General features: G+C 38.3%; 1 protein-coding gene across 7 annotated transcripts in view; it reads left to right on the plus strand.

The window, feature by feature from the left end:
* The window catches only part of EVC2 (EvC ciliary complex subunit 2), a 61,493-nt gene that overhangs the window by 1,365 nt on the left and 38,253 nt on the right, over positions 1-21,875 (plus strand). For 3 of the 7 annotated variants that reach the window (XM_038134444.1, XM_038134447.1, XM_038134446.1), the window contains exons 2-8: positions 2,084-2,138; positions 9,406-9,566; positions 10,078-10,143; positions 13,989-14,175; positions 15,837-15,946; positions 17,030-17,092; positions 20,870-21,004. In XM_038134444.1, coding sequence (XP_037990372.1) covers positions 2,084-2,138; positions 9,406-9,566; positions 10,078-10,143; positions 13,989-14,175; positions 15,837-15,946; positions 17,030-17,092; positions 20,870-21,004 — 777 coding nt within the window. The remainder of the gene's footprint in view (positions 1-2,083; positions 2,139-9,405; positions 9,567-10,077; positions 10,144-13,988; positions 14,176-15,836; positions 15,947-17,029; positions 17,093-20,869; positions 21,005-21,875) is intronic. The other 4 variants (XM_038134445.1, XM_038134449.1, XM_038134450.1 and 1 more) reach the window with 4 other exon arrangements.

The raw sequence follows: 21,875 nt of genomic DNA on the forward strand, positions 1-21,875 counted from the left end.
AATACTCAGGCTATATTTTCCACTGAGAACTGAATGTCAGATATGGCAGAAGGAATAACAAGGGATGCCATTATGTCTTTTGTAGCTGACACACATGGACATCACAGGAATAAAAACCTGGAGCATGTGGAAATCAGGAGCCAGTTGTGTACTGATTTCCTAGAAAGTAGGAAATGAAGCTTGTTAGCTAGAAAGCCACATATTTAACATGTCTTTATACGTGCTTAAACCATGGTCAGCGTTTGTTGCAGGCTCACAATGCAGCTGTTGACATTCAACACTGAAATTCATATATATGCTGATTTAATACATAACAGTAATATTTGGGATATGTATTTATAAAGAAGATTGAATTTAACATAAAAGACTATATTGGTGGTCTGTATTTTCATCAGTGTTCTACACTGCTATTACATCAATTTAGTGGGCTAGTACACATTTCCTTGATGCAGATAGGGCCCTACACTGCTCTAGAAGTGCCTGGCAGGGATTGATACCCTTTTAATGTGATTTCTGTTGCTGCATATCCATATGCATAGATGGAAAGGCACACAAACAGCAGTTTTGATCCCCTTATGGGCCATTCATTCAAGAGTCGGACACAATGATCTGTGAGGGTCCTTCTAGCTCAGAAGGGACTCATTCTGTGTATAATAATAATAATAGTAATAATAATAATTCTGTCTGTTTTAGCCACCAGACAATTTTTTATTTTTTTTTTTTGTTTCAGCTTGCTGCTGAAGTTTTCTGCTCTTTCTGTGTTCTTGAGGTGCTTGGTTGCTCAAAAGTTGTGGTCATACAGATTGTTTAACCAAGGCCAATAAATTAATAATGGCATTAAAGAACTTTACTGTACTTCTGCTTGTGTACAAGAATTCTGGAGGCTAGGAAGAGCTGTACAACAAGGTATTTGGAAATAGCCTCTAGTGGAGAGCTCAGTGCCTGGCATCTCCCAGAGCTCCTCAGAGTTTGCTGCATGTACATGCTAATGTTTGTTTCTGAGTCCCTTCTTTCTCTCAAAGAGTTGCTTTCCAGTCCTGTATGGACCTATGTTTTCCAGAGGCTCCCTAAACCCCAGGGCTTCTGGTGCATCTGGGTTTGTGAGATATCTTGCATTTTCTGTTATGTTGAGGGAAAGTGCTCTGTCTGAAGTGAGAAATATTTTCCTTTAAGGGTAACTAAAGTTACAGCTCCAGCAGTAATCAGTGATGGCTTCCTTGAGCAGGCAAAGAAGAAAATTGCCCCTAACATGCTGTACTGTAACAGTGGTGTTGACATAAGTCAGTACTTAACATTACTGACACGCAGTGTTTGGTAGCAAACAGAAACAGCAAATGTGGCTAATGTCGCCAGGAAGAGTTAGATAATTATCTGTTAATTATCCACATTCCTACCTCTCTGTTAGCTCCTGCAAGGACAAATCTTTTATAAACAAGAACTTGCTTGTATGACTACTACATCTTGATCAAAACACTGGGCAATAAAACTCCTTAAAAACACTGGTTTCTTTTACTGATGTTTTGAGCTGTGATTTCTGTAGCAGTGTCTGTGGTCCAGGCACAGGCAGGAGGCTGTCACAGATTGCCTTCCAAGCTGCAGTTTTAGCATGTTGCCCCTTTGAGAGACTCTGTGTAGTTCTCTGGAGGAAAAATGAGTGTAATGTCAGTGGACTTGATCATCTAATAAGGACACGTTCCTGCTGCCTCCTAGCAATCAGATTTTTCCTTCATCCTCAAATACGCCTACAAAAATGGCAAAGAAAGATTATTTAATGAAAGCAAACTAATAGCCAGCCCAGTTCCACTATTGGGCAGGGACCCATCCTGATAATATGAAGTGTAAGTACAATTTGAGCCCTAAGCATGCATATCCATGCTGGGCAGCGGAGCCTCATACTGCTTGACAAGCTGTGGGAGACCTCTAGAGCCAAGTTGTGTCTCTTCTGGTAATTAACTTTGGAGAAACTTGAGGCTTTGTAGGATAGGGTTTTGTGTAATTGTGTAATTGAAGCATAAATTCAGTGTAAAAGTTCAGTAATAGATAGTTATCAAAAGAGGTTTTTTTAATAATTGCTCTCTTCCAGGTTTTTGAAGATGATCTGTGGCTTCAGAAAGAGATGGGATGCCTAGGAATGGCAGGTATGTAACTGTTTCCTCTATTTTTTCAGCATTGTGGAGGTCCCAGGACTCACGGGGCATGTGTGTGAAGGTGAGCAGGGGCCTGGAACTGCACCTTGGTGACCTGCTGACATCAGTGGAACTCTCAGTATTGAGCTACAGGGGGGTGTTTGCACAGAAATTAGGAACAAGGGTGCTTTAGGTTCCCTAAATGGCTCATTTGGAATGAAGCCCTTGTGAGAAGGCTTCTTTTCATACCCTGCTCTGAATCATTTTCAGGAGGAGCCCTTTTTCAGTATTAAGCATAATGGTGTATAAGAGTACCCTCTGATGTCCAGAGTTCCCAGGTTTGTGAAAAACCCACACTACTTAAAGCTGATCAAGATGTTCAGTTTCAGAAGCCAGCTTAAGCCCTGTGCATTTACCAGCAGTGTTGCAATACATATTCTTGAGGCTATTTTTATAGGCCTCTGGAGCTGCAGTGGCTGGACCACTTTGTCCTGGACCAAAGACTGATTGTTAAAGACTGTTGGATGTTGTGGGTTAAAGACTGATAGATACAGTGGGTCTAGAGGTACTGCTGAGGTGCTGGTAACTCTTCACAGCAGATATCAAGTATTTTTGTCAGTGATCTCAGGTACAGTGAACACCTCTAGTGGTAGTTGCCTAATCTCCTTGAAATAAGGTACCCCAAAACTTAGAGAAGTCACTTTGAGCTTGGTGTAGCTGCATCTGAGGGCTGACTGCCACAGGCTTTTTATGTAAATTTGAGAAAATCACTCTGTTTCTCTGAGTCTGGTCTTTAATTTCTATATATGTATTATAAGTAGTGTTCTACTTCACCTGAGCATGGTAGAGATGACTATATCCTAAAAAATTAGGATGTCCTCATATAACAGATTAACAGGGCAACACAGTGTGTTAAATAAACCTCTCCATAACTGTGGTTCCCCAAGAGATTATTTCATTACATGTGTTTGCCTAGAAATTACATGCTTTGAAGCAGTTATCAAGTGAGATACCTCTAATTTCTTTGCCCTGTGCCATTGCTAATTCACAAATTAGTTTATTAATTTAAATATGAAAGCAAATAATTCAGATTTGCTGAGCTTGTTTTTTTCCAGTACTGATTCAATGTCATCTTCACTGTGTGCATCCTGCTTTGTGATGGGCTGCAAATTATTTGTATACCATCCACCGAAAGAGGAAATGAGTGTGGTTTGATAAGAAAAACCTTCTGGCCCTAAAAAAAAAAAAAAAAGTTGAGGATTTTGATATTCAGTATCATTTTGTTAGTGGTTAAAATAGCGTGGCCAGCAGGATGAGGGAAGTGGTGTCCCTTTGAACTGGACACTGGGGAGGCTACACCTCAAATCTTGTCTTCAGTCAGCCCCTCACAACAAGAAAGACATTGAGATGCTGGGGTGTGTCCAGAGGAAGGCAGCAAAGCTGGTGAAGGGTCTGGAGAATGAGTCTTAAGAGGAACAGCTGAGGAAGCTAGGATTGATTAACCTGGAGAGGAGCCTCAGGGGGAAACCTTTTATACTACCCAGGGGAGGTAGAAAGGAAGTTGTAGTGAAGTGGGGGTCAGCCTCTTCTCTCAGGTGACAGGATGAGATAAAATGGCCTCAGGTTGTGCCAGAGGAGATTTGGTTAGGATATTGGGAGAAACGTCTTCATGGGAAGGGTTACCAGGCGTTGGAAAAGGCTGCCCAGAGAAGTGGTTGAGTCACTGTGCCATCCCTGGAGGTATTTAAAAGATGTATGCTTTGAGACATGGTTTAGTGGTGAACTTCACAGTGCTAGGTTTGCAATTGGACTTAATCTTAAGGGTCATTTCCAACCTCAATTATTGTGATTTCTGTGAAATTCTGGCATTTTGTAGTAGGTAAATAATGTATTAAGTGAATGCTACAAGCACTGAATTATATTCTTGATTTTATAACTGAAAACTGCCCCATTCTAGTAAATATAAATTTTCAACATATTTAAAACTTAAGGTTTTAGTGATTTGCCTAAACTACATTCTTTAGTTTTTGTGAAGAAGTTCTTGATGAAAGCAGAGAGATGCATAAAACCTTTGTCATTGATTCTAGCAGGGTGCTGAAGTGTGAAATGGTTTGTGACAGCACACTGATCTCAGTGTTTCTGTTGGAAGCTTTTTCGAGTTGTTCTGCGTAAGATGAGAAAAGACAACCCTAGAATATTCCTGTGACTGAGGAACACAGTGGATTTTTGAGAGCTATATTTGAGTCTGCTCTGATTTATTCAAAACAGACCTGGAAAGTAGATTTGTTTTTTCTTTTAATGCCCATAGTTTCTTTGACATTGTAACAAGAAAAGCTAATGGCAGCATTCAAAACTGAGTACCGTAAATTGCTACCTTTGCCTGTTCATTGTTGTGTGTAATTGAAAGGACTTCAAATTGGATCTTGTATCCTGGGTGGTTTTCAAGACAGGGAGTAATTTAGAACAACAACAACAAAAATATAGCAAGTAAGTATATTTAACTCCTCTCTTACCCACTGAAATAAAGCAAAATTGTTCTAAGCTTTGCTGATAAATTTGTGGTGGGTAAGCAAGTGAGATTCTGGAATCTGAATTGAAATATTCAGCCCTTAAGAGCCATAAATTAAAATTAATGTCTTAGTTAGATTGGTTTTTTTCCTCATTTTTAATTCTGAACTTGAAATTTTGCAAACTTGTCAGTGTCTTTGCTTTCCTACTGTAATTTGACATTCTGCTGCTTAGAATGGGCTGTAAAGGTATAGGAGCCTTAAGGACATACTTGAGTTGTTGATGTAAACCTATTGTAAGATGATTTTAGTTTTCTCTTATCCTATTTAATTGCTGTAGCCAAGAGTAACCTTCACCTTAACTTCTGTTGTAATGATGTATGTGCAGTTCTGATGGTGGGTGGTGGATGCCACTGACACTTTCAGGACTCAGACCTCTGAGTCCAGTGCTCAAGGCTTGTGCTGTGCCAGCTCCATGTCCTTACACAGACCTAATTTCAAAGTAAAGGACGATGTGCTGTCCACAATCAGGGGAAAATTTCTTTTCTTAGAATACCCATCCTTCTACCCCCAGTCTATATGAACACAGATCCACTGCCACCAGACTCTTTACACAGCAGGTGGCTTTTGTGCCTGGTTGGATCCTCAGTATTTGCACTCCCTGAGCAGCAAGTGGATGCAGTGAGGGCTGGCAGTGGGTGCTCTCCTTTCTAAGCATATTTCCTGTGCCTTGAGTGGCAGCTGGACACCCAGACGTGCAATATTGCCCAGAAGGCAATAGTGCACAAAGCTGGAGTGGCAAGTAACGACCCAGGGAGAACAGCAAAGAAAATTAACATTAATTAAGCAGAGGCTGCTCTGATCAACTGTGCATTTGTCATTTCGTGTGGTGGTGGAATGCGAATGTAGGGGACTGAGTGAATGCTACAGGAATGTGAGAGGTAAAATGTTACACCGATATTCCAGCTGTAGCAGCTATATTAATATGTTTTTTGTGTTTTCATTTTGAAATTCTATACAAGGTCTACCTACCAGCACTGGTAATTAGCTAGGAATATGCAGTTTAAGGCAGGGTTCTGACATATCCGTTTATATTGGGTTTATGTAGAATTAAATCATGGGAAAACATTTTATTAACATGCTAATTAAAAGTAAGATAAAATATTTAACAGCTTGATAATGCCTTGTAAAACGGGAATTTTTAATTAAAAAAAAAACAAGAAAATATTTTCTTAAAGATTGTGATATTGTCTCACATCTCAAAAGAAAGTGACATTACTGTATTTCTTTGATGAACTGTTTGATTTGGCATCTTTGGAGATGTTTACAGGAAAGTCCCAGACGAAGCCCCATGCTCTGGTAGTTTGCTTGCTGGGAAATGTTTTGGCCTGAGGCACTGTAGTCAGGGAGTGCCTGGTGGCAGCCTGGCAAGCCCAGCTGAGAGGGGGCTGCTTGGGCTGTGTGGAAAGCTGAAACTGTTCCCTGCGTTGCAGAGATTTTCTTTCAAAAAAGGGGGCTCGGAGTCATTACCATTTAGAAACCAATGAAAATTACGGCCTTGCAGCCTGATAATGGCTTTTCTGAAAACAGCCAGAAAAATTAGGAAGATTGAAGCAGTAGGAAGAAAAGAGTGGAAGGAACAAGGAGACCTCAGAGTCATTGTCAGAACTGGGATGCATCTCTGAAGGATCAGTGTTGATGGCACCATGGAAACAAATTGCACTTCTGAGCAGCATCCAAAAGAAAGCCCAATGCTTTTCAGTGAAAGGTTTCAGCAGTCAAGTGTTAGTATTTTCCAAAGTCTGATGAATCTATTTGTTAAAAAAAAAAACAACATTTCAGAGCAGAAATCTAGAATTTTTGTGAAAAAGACAGAATGTATTATCCCTGTACCATCCTTTCTAAGATATTTAGAGTCTAGCCTTTCAAGCACCCAGCAGACATCTACAATCCTACATCTACAATAAGAACTTACCTGAAAACAGACAGTAGGTGGATTGATAAATACAGTTATGTTGGCTGATGTTGAGTATGCAGCAAGTTATGTAGAAAAGCTGTTAAGTTCTTGTAGATTATCTGTTTCAGTGACAGTTAAATATTTGTGGATCAGAAAAATGTTATTTTATTTAATTGACAATCTGGTCACTACTAGAAACAAGAATGCTGCAGAAAAGTGCAGCTTTACTGGCAGCAGATCCAGGGTATTACAGAACAGACTATAATGTTAGAAATTAATAGGAAGGATGAGAAAAATTCTGGAGAAAAGCAGTGGCGCAAGTGTTGTAGGGACATGCATCATACTGGTGGAAGCAAAACCTTCCACTGGGAGTATACAAGTGGATTTGCAGAAGCATCCTTGTCATCATGATCAGTGTTGAGGCTGCTTAGCATAAAACGTTCAAGTACTTCAGCTACTGATGATGGAGCAGCTAAATAAGATGCCTGGTGACTTCTGCTGGGAGTTGGGAACATTATCTTGGGATTGTCAGTGATGACAAAGCACGGCTTGAAAACAGACTCATCTGTGTAATTAGTGATACAGAGATTCATTCAGAGTCAGGGAACATGATCAGTTAATTAAATTGGTTTACTGTGGACTTGATACTCTTTAGAGGAAGAGTATCAGGCTTTGCTGTCACGTGTAGAGTGCAGTTGGGTGTGCTCATGGAGATGTTATACTACACAGGACACATGATCAAAAGATACCGTATGAAGCAATTGCACACTTCTTGTTGGTTGTCTGCCCTCATCCCAAATTCAGAAGGAAATGAACTGCTAAACAAGAAGTACTTTAAAGGTAGTAGTTGCTCAACAGAGTTCATTCATTTTTGTCATTTTGATTTCTGACTTACAAAGCCCTACAAAGAAGCTCATTCAGGGTTTCTGTTTACTGTAAGGAAAGTGCATTTCCTGTAGTCAAGAAAACAAAAAGGAGAATTGGTGTCCCACTTTTATAGGAATGGGGTGACAGTTGCATTAATGTATCAGAGACACAGAATATTTAAAATTATTCTTTTTCAGTGTATGAATATATTTATACAGAACTGCAAAGAGGCTTGATTCAGTAGTCAGAAACAGCTTTAAAGCCATTGGAGGTGAGATACAGTATATTTGGATCTGCTGGGGAGTGTCATGGGTAGGTGAGCTCAAATTGGTATTTAGCAGGTTTGTATTGCACTGAAAATTCAGCACTGGTTTCATTCTGAGTGATTTGCACCATTGCTTAGTCTTGAAATTGAAATAAGCCATGCATGACTGTCTTGAGAAAATATCAACCCCAAAGATATATGGACATTTGTCCTAATTCTACATGTTCCTGTCCTCGCCGAGTTTGCCATGTTGTTTTTACAGTCCCTACCCTACATTAGTCTGTCACGTTGTTTAACAGTGGTTTAAATACTCAAGTAAGACTTAGAGAAGTTAATTAAAACTGATCATAAAATATAGACACCAACTTTCCCTGGCCTATACATTCACAATTTTGTCAAGTATATGCTACTCCCTTCCAAGTAAACATTGGGAAGACAGGGCAACTCCCCAAGTGCATGTCCACCTGGGTTTTGTAAGCAGCAGAATTGCATCTCATTCATTCTGTTAACAGAATGCTTTTCAGTGATTCATGTGCATTAATGCTTTAAGGCTCCTTTTACGGGTCCAGTTCTGAATGCTCTGTCCATGCTTTTCTATTTGCAACCAATTGTATTTCTTTATATTGTTCTTCTTACAGAGCAGTGGCTTTTCAGAAAAACTGCTGCTACTCATATTGGTGAGATTTTAGTGTCTTCAGCTTTTCATATTTTATTAATATGTAACAGGCTTTTTCATAGAAAAGTCGTTTCAAAAAATTACTTGCCTTCTTAATGGGAGTTTTTGTTCATTTTAATGTATATTGCTGAAAATTGATTTAAAAATAAGTAATATATGAGAATAATATTAAGCAAAAAAATGAAAAAAATAACTTCTTTGAACATAGACAACCAGCTATCATTTTAAATTTTCATAACATATTTCTCTTAATTCATCAGCTTTACCTTTTGGCAATTTAACATATTAAATTATTTATTTTTAGTATAAGTTCTTTTATTAATGTCATAAGTGCTTTTACTTTCATAGATCAAAGTGATATGATTTCAAAACTATGCCTGTTACTTTGTTTAATATCACTGACTAATCTTTCATAAAAATTTAAGAGTATAAGATAGCATTTATATTGCTTATTAGTAAATTTATGAGCATTTGATTTGATGGCACTTCAACTGAGACCCCTCTTCAACTGAGAAGTACTTCAGTTCTGAATATGTATTGGCAAGGTCAATGCTTAATTGGAAGACTGCATTTTTAAAGTAGAACACCTTTAGCACTGATGCCCCTCACACTGTGGATTATTTGAATTCTTTATGCTTTGCTGAAAGTTTCTTTGTGTTGAAAATATTAACAGTTGACTTACAACTTAAACCTTTTAATTCATGCATTCAGTGCTTTACATTTAAATGGCAGGAAGTTTCCTGTGGGGTATATGGGAGTTCCTTAGGGAGGAAACAGTTTTGATCTGATTCCTCCTGGGTTTTGCAGGTCAAATCCCATCTCTGTTTCCTGGCTGGCCTCAGTCTCTGTTGCTTGTCATGATTTTGAATGCCTTGAGAGAGAGTATCTGTCTCTGCCTGCACACAGAGCCCTGGTGCCTTGAGCCCTGAGCCGTGGACTCTGCACCAAGTGGCTGCCATGCAGGACCCAGCCTTAGCTGTAATGCTGGATGTTGCCTTGGTTTTCAGCAGTGCCCTTACCTGTGGTCATTCAGGCAAGCAGAGCCCGTCCCCAGCTGCTGAGCTCCGCAGCCTCGGACAGCCAGTGGAGCCATTCGCTGTTTGCCTTGATCCCCTCTTGGACCAAGAAGGCAGTGTTCAAACGGGAGTCTGACGTCAGCCGCCTGCCGGTCAGTGAAAGATGCTTTGCCAGTCTCAGTGTTTGTAAGGGTTGTAGCAATTCTGTAAAAACTGAATGTTGGGAATTTAGTGTCCAGTTAGTACATTTTCAGTTCTGTCTCAGATGATTGTGTTCATTTGTCATGACTTCAGCAACACCGTCTAGTTTTGGGACTTCCAAAGAATTCCTGTGACTGGTACAGCTCTGTGATTGCTGTGTGAATTCTGATTGACACTTAGTCTGATGAACTTTATGCATAGTGTGTTTTTTTTGTGAATCATGATTGTTAAAAGATGAATATATCAATAGGATTCTAATGATTACTTGTGGGAATAAGTAATTTTTACATATTTGGACTAGAAAAAAGAGTAAACTGTTGGGATAATGAAACTCCTAAATTTGAAGGCGTTTGGTACCTCTAAATGTTTTTAAATTATTTATTTATATAATTTAACTTGTTCCTGAAGTTTGTGAATTAAGTTTTCATACACTATGTAGATTTTCACCCCCTTCCTCCATAGCCTGAAGATGTGTCCAATATGTCAGTGTCTTCTGAATTTGGAATAACCCTTCAGAAATGTGGCATGGTAAGTTTTCTTACATTTCTCTCGTTGGTAGGAAGTTTTTGCCCAAATGACCTTTAAAAATGGGAACCTGATTGTGGCCGTGCTGAGTTTTTGGGAGTATGTGCATTTTGATGTTAGAATGGTCCCACTCTCTGAGAGGCACTGTTTTGCAATGTTGATTCAAAACAGAAGTCAGTGAAATCTCTCAGGCTTCAGGGCATTTTGGATTGTGGTTGAAGTAAAAACCCAACTGTCAATTTCTAAAACGGCAAATGGGCAAATCCCAATGAACTCCCGAGTAATCAGCCAAGAGGCTGGGTAGAGATAGAGACAAATTTTACAAGATGAGATAAACCTTCTGAGATATTCCCCTAGCCCAGCCATGGGTGCCCTACCTGGCTCAAATGTGGAGTTCTTTTGAAGGATGATGCACTGATCCCTGTGTTGTCCATTTACATGTTTGGGCATCCTAACACACAATCATAGCAAAGCTATTGTGTCATAGTCTGAGTATTGTCTCCTGCAGCACACTATTTAATGAAGAAAGGTTTCATTTGACTTGTGGAAATGCTTGTAAGGAGCAAAGACCTCCCTATTGTGGGAAAGTTTTCTAACTTCCCATTTTATTTTTACTGGACTGTTATTTTTCCTTTCTTTTTTTTTCCTTTTTTATTTTCCCTTTCTTTGCACTCGATGAAGCAGGTATGAATTTTTATAATTGCAGTTAGTTCATCTTAGCTGTTTCCTGGAGAGAAAGAGAACACATCCAACTTTAAGACCAATCTGAATTCAGCCACTGAAATGGTGCCTATGAGGGTAGAGGATTCAGTAACCAGTACAGAAGAGGTGACATTATAACCTTCACCGGATCAGCTGTGTAGAGAAGAATGAAATTGCATCACATCTCATGGTGCTAATTACCTCTAATGTTATTATTGAAATGGCAGCATATCATTAATGAGGCTGAATAGTAAGCATTTCAGACATAAGAAGTAGAACAAAGAATCTTATGCTTTTCTATCTGTGGATCCCCAGTTTTTATACCAAAGCCTCTCAGGAACAGGCTTTGAAACAGTCCCATGTTGTTTTTTCTGCTGTTCACAGCATAGCCTCACACAGGCTCATTAAAAGCTGCAAAATAACTGCTGTAGGAGATTAAAGGTAATCTGTTGTAGATGCTGTCTTTAGAAAATACTTTTGTTGTGCTATTAGTTGTAAATTACTAAAAACCATACAATTACATGTGATTGTCTTCCACCTGCAAATGCAGTTCACATTTATTTTTCCCTGGCTTACATTGTCTTCTGCTTCAGTCCTATTTTGAGTGAACAAATATTTTCGTGCTAAGAGACAGACTGGCCATATGGTGCTCTTTAGCTGTTTTAAATAGAAAAAAGTGAATTTTCACATTTTCCTCCTCCTGCAATGAGTCGCTCCTCAGAGCATGGAGGTGTCTTATGTTTGCCTCTTGGAGTCAGGATTTTTCCAACATCTTAATGTAGAAATAGCCTTATTGAAACTGAGGTGTTTAAATTTTACCAGTGCTTCCAGCACCCACTGTCTTCCTTCTTTTCAGAAATGTGTCTCTTCAAGAGCTTCATTCCATTGTATGACATGAACTTTTCTGTAACAGTACTTCACAGTGACAATAATCCTTAGCAGAGCTGAAATAAATCTTTAAATTTAATTGCTTGTCTTCTAACACTTTTACCTGTCTTGTTTCTTAATCTCCTAAGCATTTGTGCATTGGAGATTATCAATGATCCTATAATCTTTTTTTTCTCCTTTCTTTCCTGTTTATAGCTGTTCTAACTTACTCCTAACAAGGATCCTCCATTCCTTTCAATTTCTGTGACAATTCCTTCCTCCTCTTTTTTCTCCTGTCTTGTCCATGTCCATGTCCATGCCCCTTGGTTTTTTCACTCTCCCAGGTACCTGAAGTGAGATCTCTTGCAGGGGTTGATGACACACATGGGGTACTTCAGCAGCAGAGAGTAAATAGAGTAGGTGCTTATGCATCATCAGTGGCTGCCATTGGGTTTGGTTCCTGTAGGTGCCTGGCAGCCTAACCATCTGCTCCAAAAGCAAGAAAAAACATCTTCAGGCAAATTAGGGGAGCAATTTAAAGAAGATAATCAGTGGTCACTGATCACAGTGGCAGCACTGTGTAGAGTAGTTCTTTGTAGGAGCAGGCAAACCATAGCTGTTGCTTGATTCTCATCTGCTGATTTAAGGAGAAAAAATCCAAATTCTTTCAACCCCTTTGAAATTGAGCTGAAGTCTGATTGCCAGTCAAAAATAAGGAATGAAAAACATGGATTTAATATTAATGAGAAATACGGGTTTGAGTATTTTTTCTTGTTTTGTTTTGATTTTGCTTTTTAAAGCAGGCATCTAGCTTTTATGATTGCACATGAAATGTGGAAAGGCATCTTGACTGCATCATGCCAGTTCAGAAACCAGGAGAGAGAAAATCTGACCAAAATATAACACATTTTTAATACTTGATGATTTTAACTCTCAGTAGTTGGGGTATAACTCATGATATACAGGCATATGATATTGGCAATGGTTTCCTCAGAAAGATAATTAAGCCTGTTTTTATACATGCATTAATACATACATTTTTATACATTGCTTGCAGCTTCTAGTACAATAAATAGTTTGGGAATTTTGTCCCTTAATTTCTACAGCTGTCATCTTGTTCTATGCTGAATTAGTATGAAATGCAGAGATCAGTGCACAATGAGACCATAACTGTGTGTATTGAACTCTGTGGATACCATGAACTCTGGATACCATGAAGTCCACCACAGTTCATATTTTTAGAACTTATTTTTCATGAGGACTGCTTTATTATTTTATATATTATATATATAAAATTTATATATTATATATTATAAAATAATAATATATATTATTTTATATTTGCTGGTGTCCAGATACAGTGTAGACATTTCCTTAAAAGGAAGATCTAAAAAGAGAAAGTTTGGCCTGAATCATAATTCTGTCAGTTAAAGGACTATTAAGTGTCATTATTTAAACCTCATAAATCATCATGAATATACTATAGATCACTATATTATTATAGATCCTGTAAGAATTTAGACAATTCTGGTTTAATATGAGTTACAGAGGAAGGTGTTTTGGAAGGTGAGAGGTCAGTAAGCAGCTCTGTGCTCAGAATAATTTCATTTAGAGGGTCATAATTGCTCAATGAGACTTAAGATTTAATGGAATAAATAAATAAAATCACATGAGCGCATATTGCTGGAGATTGGTGATTAGTGTATGACCATCACTGCTAATTAGAAGCAGAGCCATGGACTCCCAGGTTCACGGGTGGCTCCATCTGCCCTCACGTAGGAAGGGCAAGTCAAGATAGCTGGTGTCCTTCAGAGAGTGGGGTTGCTGTGAAAGAAAGGAAAATAGAGAACAAAACTGCGTGGAGAGAACTACTTTGCAGTGAGGAAGCTTGCAAAAGAAACATCCTTGTAGTACAAAGGTACAAATTTAAGAATTTTCCAAACTCTGGTTATAAAGTTGTGATCCAGTTTTGTGTTGTATGCAGTATCACGGGGATATTCAGAAATTGATTATGCTTCTGGTCCTGTATGAACTGAGTTTCCACCTTGTAGCTTTCTGCCACTGTCTCCAAGCAACAGCTTGATATTCCAAAGATTAAAATCTCACTGGGAGTGTGGGATCAAACTGAGTGTAGTTTCATTTGCAGTTCACTCAGAATACCTTCAGAAATGAGTTTACACGTATAATGAAGTTTCATTTGTAATCATGGCTATGAATTTTGCTGTTAAGATGCACATACAGCTGTCTTGCCTCATTAATACTAATGTTTCTGCTTTCAGGTGGATGTTGAACGTGACCCTCAAACTGCATACATTACACTTGTGATTAATAACACCAACACATTGCTCTCAACAAACATCACAGATCTTATCCTCATGGACAACATCACTGGTCTAGATGTTCAAAAAAACAGTGGGAATAAGACCACAAATGGCATACAGATTTACAGGAAAAGTTTCTTGCAAGGTAACAAAATCTGCAGTGAAATACCCCTCATAACACGTGTCAGAGTGCATCTGTTAAAATCACAGTATTTATTTATTTATTTCCTTATAGTGGTGTAAATTATTTGATTATTGGTTAATGCAGGTGAAAACGTCTGGGAAAGGTTTTAGGCTGCAGTTTCCATATCTGTCAGCTCACTGTTAGCTGTTTTGACTCCCATCTTTGAACTGCTTCCAGTCTTCCAGGCACAGAACTGAGCCTCCTTTACTTTGTAGAAGGTGCCATCAAAAATGAAAGAGAGTCTTTCACAATTGTATTTGTTCATTTTGGGTATTTTTAAAAATTTCTGCTAAAGGCTTTTTAATCATATTTTGAGGCTTCTTTAGCCAAGTGTAGCAGCTCAGCTACAGGTGGTTTTGAGGTGCATTGGAATTGCAAGAGGCCATACAAACAGGGAAAATGATTCACCAGAAATAAGGCAGCTCTTCTCAGTATGTGTTCTCTCCAAACTGAACAAATTATAAAGTCAAAGTAAGTAATAGAGAAATATGCCTCTTCCAGTTGTGAAGTCAGTTTGTTCCTTTTCTAATTGGTAGCAGTTCAATCAGTGCACATGCATTAAATTTTATCTTTCTTGATTTCTTCATCTCCTTTTTCCTAACCACAAGCATGTCAAAAATTAGCAGCTTGCTTTTGGGAGTCACAACATTTCTCCAGGAGCTTCAGAAATGTTCACGTATTCCTGTTTATGATGGAAGTATCTCTGGTTATGATAGTTTTATGGTGAAAGATTTCAACATGGAAAAGGGAAATAGGTAGACCTTGGGCTGCTGTCTGGTTGCAATTGGATAGGCAAACTCCATTTCTGTTAACAGCAGTGTGAGCAGTGGTTGCAGGACTGGTCTTTTTGGAAATGGGAAGGAATTGCTGGCTTTCCACAGAGATTTCCTGGAAACAATTATCCCTGAAAAAGAATAGAAAAATGGCTTTCATATCTGATCACAGTAAGCCAAGTTGGAGCTGCTACATAATTTATTTATAATTAGTGAATCTGGAGTTGAAGCTAGCTTTTCCAGACAAATCAGTGTGAAAAATACTGAAGTGGAAGAAAATCCAGCAGACCAGATTTCTGCATAGTTGGAGGTTTGGTCATTACTGTATTAATCCTGAAGTCAGCCCATACCTTGCCATGGGGGCTGAACAGAAAGGCTCTATCTATACTGGCCTATGTACTGTCATGCTCAATGTTGGTCACAATAATTTTTCCATACTTCAGTGTATTGTGAATGAAAGTTCACCTGAATTCTGTCAGATTTCTCTTTAGTTTCAACAAGGAGAGAATCAACAAGCTCGTGGTTAAAATGTAGACAGTCCATTTTGTAATGAAAATATTTTAAAATAATCTCATGTGACTTTTGGTATCAAAAAATAATGCTTTTGGGTAGGTCGGGGCATCATTTAATGCAGTTTCCAGATCCTGGGCTGAATTTGCTTGAATTCTTAGAGGCAGCAGATATGAAAGATGTTGCTGAGCTCAGATGGCCATGAACTGTCTGCTCTGGATGTGTGACATCTGCTGTGTCAGAAAGGAGAAGCTCCACTGCTGTCTCAAGCCTTCCCCAGGGATCTTTGAGAAATTTTCATGGAAGAAAGCAAATCTCTCCATATTCCTGTTTTAACAGGTGGAGAACACTTTGCAATCAACTACTCTGCACTTCTTGATGCAGAAGAAATGTGGCATGGCAGGGTCTTGACACTGCCTGCGAAGCTAACTTTCAGGAGTTTATCACAGGTATTTTGTTCAAAATTTTATTCTGCTCTTCAAAAGTTTTGTAAAAAAACCAGTCTCCAAGGTGGTTCTTGCCTGCCTAAACAATGAGGGCATCATGTAATGGAATGAAACTCTTAGGCTCTCTGATTGTTTACCATGAATTTATAAATGCATGAATTATTCTTCATAGCTTAAGAAGTCCTAGACCTCCTTAAGTATTTTTCTGTCTTGTCTTGTAGCCTTTCTTTATACTTTTCATATTTCTCTCCATTTTATTGATTTGTCCTGGAAATAAATGTCCCTTATATTTACATGTGTGTTCCTGAAGTCTCAGAGAGATTGAAAGTTTTGCCATATTTTTATAACAAAATAATTTATTTTAACTGAAAAGCAAGTGCAGCAATGGAAAAACCTCATTGCTCATAAGACACCTTTTAGTGTAAGAGTTTTCTGTGTCTGAAAGATTTTTCAGAGAAGCTGACAAATCTCCATCTTTGCTGATTTTTGAGAACTCTGTTGCATCAGGCTCTGAAACAACTGGTTCTAATGCTGGATTAGCCTGTCTTTGAACAGGAGACAGGACAAGTGGTTTCTGCCAAAGTAAAATGTTTTGGTTCTTAAATATGACTTGATGATTTTTCTGTGGTTTTCATATATAGATGTAATTATACCCTGCAGATGTATTTTCATTTCAATTGCCTTTCTCCTTGGTTTTGAAGGAAAAGGTGTTCCATATGTGTGGGAGTGGTACTAGAGTAGTGGATAGGAAAACTTAGAAAAACAGGACATGGTAAAAGTAGAGATTTGTGTACTGACTGAGGCTCCTGTTCTGTGCAATCTCAGTCAACCCAGACTTTATGGGCAAAGAAAAATGTAATACTTTGTGCATGGAATATGGGGAGTGTGTCCCACAGAGCAGCTGCTTCCATTTCTTTTAGTGTTACCCCTAAGTACACTGCATTTTCCTATCAGATTTATTTCAGCTTTAAGCTTAATTAGAAGTATAGCTAATCTTCTAAAGAGGAGCTTTTCTAGGGACTCTAGGCTGTTTGCCGGTGGATTCTGCTTTTTTTTAATACAGGTAATTTTTTGTATCTCTCTCAGAATAAAACACATCTCGTATCATTGACAGCATCACTTACCATAACGGAAGAAGAAAAGACCAAGGTAACTTCTATTATTTGGTATTACATTGACTCTCCTGCTTATACTTCTGCACAATCTAAAGTAAATCCTAGCAGCTAAGGATGTACTTGTGTACCTGTGTCAAATCACTCAGCTATTGGCAAATAATCATACACTGGTTCTGCCTTCTCAGATTTTAAGAGGAAGAAAACAGAACTCAACATAAGGGGTCTTTTTTTGTCTTAAACCACTAATATTTAGTATGAAAAATCTAAAAATGCCATTATGCTTCTTGCCGTCTTCTTTCATTTGAAGAATTGTCCAGGGATAGGAAACTGTGATGAGGATTATGCTCACCTACTGCTGTGCCTAAACACCATGAGAAAGCGTTTTGTTTTTCCAAAAGGGTAAAAGTGTCCTCCACCTGTTGAGGAAAGGTTTCTGTATGATGCTGATACTCAAGCCTGACAAATAAAACTGAGGAAAGAGTGGCATAGATTATGCTTACTTTCCTTTTTTTAACTAGTCATTCTTCCAATATGACTTTCTATTCTTGGCTTCTGAAGTAATTCTGAAACGTAGTTTTTAACAGGCCAAATAAACCTTCAAAATTACATTGATTGCAGCACTATTAATCTTTTAGATATTTTTTTTTTTGTTAAAAAACTCTCTACTTCATCCATCAGTTTTATTGCTAGAGTAATCCCTTCCCCAGACTTGTTTCTCTCCCCCAGCCTCTCATTAATCTGACAGGTTGCTGTTGCAAGGGGTTGTTTTTAAAGAAGCTGTGGCTTGGTTGGCAAGAATACTGGGATTATTTGTCTTCAGGCAGAAGCAAATAGTTTGTTTCACCATTGAACATTTTTGCCATGGCTGTGCATGTGGTTGGGTGTGTGCCTATTAGTGCCTGAATAGGTCCTGAGGACTGGACCACTCATTCCTTCAATGGACCTGTCCCCTGAGTTTCTCTCTGCCTTTAAAATAAGTAATCTGTTTGGAGATCGGGCACAGGGGCCTCTTGTTCCAGTATTCTCTTCTGCTGGGATCTCTGCCTTCTCAGCTTTTATTATCGTAATAGATAACATGTCCAGACATGGCTTTCTTGTAATTGAAGAGCAAGTGCCCATTCTGAAAAATGAAAGCCATGATTAAACATGATATGAACTAAAACTGTACATAAGCTAGAGAACTCATTGTCCCTGGATAAAGATCTAGTAATATTTGAAAGGATTGGACATTTGTATAGCTAAGAATTACCAATGAACTTGCCATAAATCTATTTTTTGGAAACTCTTACAGGTGTAAACCATGAAGTAGCTGACTGGGTTAGAAAAATAACCTCATGAAAGTTTTTTTTGTAAAATTTGGTGTGAATTGATTTTCAGCTGTTGCTAATGTCTTAGGCCAAGACTGTAAGCTACATTGGTCTCAACTGACCATGAAAATTTCTGCAATCTGTTATTACACATAAAACCTTTTTATTGTGCTTATTATTCTTACAATTTGAACTTGATAGTTAGACCTCAAAATGTTCCTGTGAACTATTCTGTAGGTAGGTAAAATTAGCTCAGATGCATTTGAACTTAGTAAATAAATAGGCTTTATAACTAAAACGTGTGGTAAAGATGTGTGGAAGATACCACAAATTTTTGAAAAATAAAGTTTGGAAATTATTTAACACATCATGTTTCACATGCATAATATTTGACTTTGGGCTATGGCCAAGCATAAGGTGTTTTGGAATGAAAACCAAGTTTGTGCAAGGAAATTAGGATTAGCTGGAGAAGGTGTGATATATTTTATTTCATTTGCATTGTCAGCTGCCATAAATGCTCTCCATCTGAGATTTATTTATTAAAAATAATTATTTAAGCCTGTTTATGGATATGTTAAAGCCAATGCACATATGTGACTAAGTAGACAGTATTTGGGAATGACAAGTGAAGAATTAATTCCACAGTAATGATAGTACCATGCTACATTGGTCCCATCAGCTTTCACATGATTTGTTTGAACACTTAGATACTATGCTGTTCTTTAAAGTTTTACAAACCCTTTCTCTTCTGTGCCACTGGAAGAAAGTGCTTGGTTGCCTGGAACAAGGTAATTTTGTGGGTTATGAAAAAATATGAGTATTGCTCATCTGAGTGTCCATGCCAGATGTCATCCCACAGCGCTTCAGGGCCTGTTAGTACTTTGTGCCTCTGCCCTTGGCTGGGGGAGTTTGATGCTGAATGGGACACTGGTGAAATGGGAAGTTCTCCCATCTAAGCCTGTTGCATGGGAGAGATGATAATAGTTGCTTTACACTGATTTTTATGAGGCTTGCTTCCCTCAGCATCATGCAAAGCAGTGGGAGTATATCAGTTCTTGAAAGATTCTCAGAGGTTGGCTTAAGGCATGGCTTTTGAGGCCTGCTGATGTGTCTGTGGTTTGAAGGTTTTCTGTAGGGCCAACAGTGGTCTTGGCTTGAGCCAGGGCTCTGGCACCTCCCCTGCACCATCTGCTGTGGTGCTTTCAGATGGCATTAAGCACCTGCTGTGTTCTGCTTGGACTGACAGCCCCCCAATGACATGGACTGTCCTTCCAGAGCCCATTTTCTTTAAATATGAAAGCACAGACAAAACTGCCTGCCCCGTTACTTAGAAAGCACAGAGTCATTCCATAGCCAAGCAGCTTCTTAAGCAGCTTCTTTCCAGCTTCACTGAATCCATAGCCTCACCAGATCCTTATATTTTGACAGAGGCATGGAAACTAGACAAATGCAAGTGAATTTGGACAAAATGATGAAGTGGCTTCAAAGCACCTTTTTTTTTCCTAAGTATTATCTATGGCATCTTCTGTTCCTTGAAAGTGGAGGGATCTCAGTCAGAGTATTGATGTGACAGAGGTGTCAAATTGCAAGAAATTATTTTCAAATTTTGGACCATGTTTGAATATAATTTCCTATGCAGAGTTACCATTGACTCTGTGGAATGCTGTCAGGTTTCTGTTCCAAGAAAAAACCAAACCCAGCTTGCAAGCAGCATGTTAATTATTTACAGTTCCTAGCCCCAGCAGAATGATCAGTGGTGAAACATTATACTAATAGCTGTGCTATGTTTTTCATTGAAAGATCTCCTAGAACTAAGCAAACACTGAATTAGCTTTTGCTACATAGAGCATGAAGTAAAAATTAATTTTTTATGCAACTCAATTTAAAGATTAAGTTAAGAGCTAAGATCTAAAAAGTTGTTTGTGGCTCATGGTTCTGCCCGCCTTTTCTGACTCAGGCTAATGCAGCAGCTGCAAGGTTGCACACAGATTGGGTAGGTGTCAGTTGCATGTTTGTTCTAAACTCATATTGGTACTTTCTCCCTATGGTTTTTACTCAGTTTCATTGAATCAAGAAATGGCCATTAATTAAAGTAGCCAACATCTGACTGACTTTCCAGAGCAACTTCAAATGCCAGAAATTTCAATGACACTTCTTAGGAGAGTGGCAACTTTGGAAAATAGGCTATTAAGTACAGGGCACCAAAAAGTCACAGCGAAAAAAATTTAGTCTGTGGGGTTCTCTTGCTTGAATTGAATTACACAGGAATTTGGACAAGGTGAACATAGCAAACTGTGCTGACTTGGAAACCTATTGAAAATATTGTTCGAAAATACTAATCAAGATGTAGCAATAACATAGAGCTGAGAAATCCTGAAATTTTGTGACGCCATTTAAAAATAATTTATAGTTTGCTTACAGTTACAGTTTATGAATTACAGTTATGATCTGACTTTTTTTATATATAAAAATAACATTTTAATGACATAATCTTTTAATTTCAGATTTTATACAGCCATGCCATCAGTGCTTCAGCGTTCTTCATTGCTTTTTTCGTTTCCCTTGTGTTGACATGTGCTGTCTTTTTCATCATTTACCGAACCCAAATATTAAAATGGAGTTTCTGTAGTAAAAACCAGGTGAGTTGTACTGTTTGTCAGGGTAGGTTATTCATTTTTTTCACTGATAATATGTGCTGATATAACTTGCTAAGATTGTCTGAAGAGTTTTTGAAGATAAATAAGAAGCCACCAAGTGATTGGCTCACAGGTAATGTAATCTCCACATCCTCTAAACTTTAGTGCAGTCAGGTTTAGAGGTGAGTGTAAGAATGATACCCTGATCAAAAAAACTGCTCTCAGTACCTGGATATTTGCTCTAGATCAGAGGGGGATTACCCTTTGCCTGTTCATTTCTTTCTATGTTCCTCTCTTCCTCCCCTCCATCCCTCAGAATAAGAAGCAGGATGTCTCTGGGCTATAAGAAGTTGCCAAGGGAGTGAACAACTTATTTTGAACACAGCAACTTTGGTGCAATTTTTTTTTCTGATTATCAGGAATGGGGATTTGAATTTTGGTCTTAGTTTCTTCAATGTGCAATAATATCTTCAGTGATTAAGCAAAATGGATAGGGTTGATGATGAAGTATTTTCATTGTTCTGTGCCAGTTTGAAGTATTTCAGTATATATTGCATCAGAGAAAGGAAATAGAGAATCTGATGGGTATTAATCAAGTTGGTGCAATTCCAGCCATTCCTACTATTAATTAGTTTTGTATTTATGTAAATATAACAACTTCATTGGAAGGGAGCTAGAGACATTAGTGAGAATATTATAGTGATTGGAGCAGTCCTAAGAGAGGTATGCTGAGAGATTTGAACCCCTTGTCTGCCAAAAAGTGGTGGATCTCTCATCCCTCTTGACTGTCCAGGGTAGCTCACAAATCACTTACAGACTTTCTGCTGTTGAAAATTACACCATCAGTAACTTTTATTTATTTTAAGTCTAAAAA

This window comes from Motacilla alba, chromosome 4, assembly GCF_015832195.1.
Source record: "Motacilla alba alba isolate MOTALB_02 chromosome 4, Motacilla_alba_V1.0_pri, whole genome shotgun sequence".
In the NCBI taxonomy this organism is placed as follows: Eukaryota; Metazoa; Chordata; class Aves; order Passeriformes; family Motacillidae; genus Motacilla; species Motacilla alba.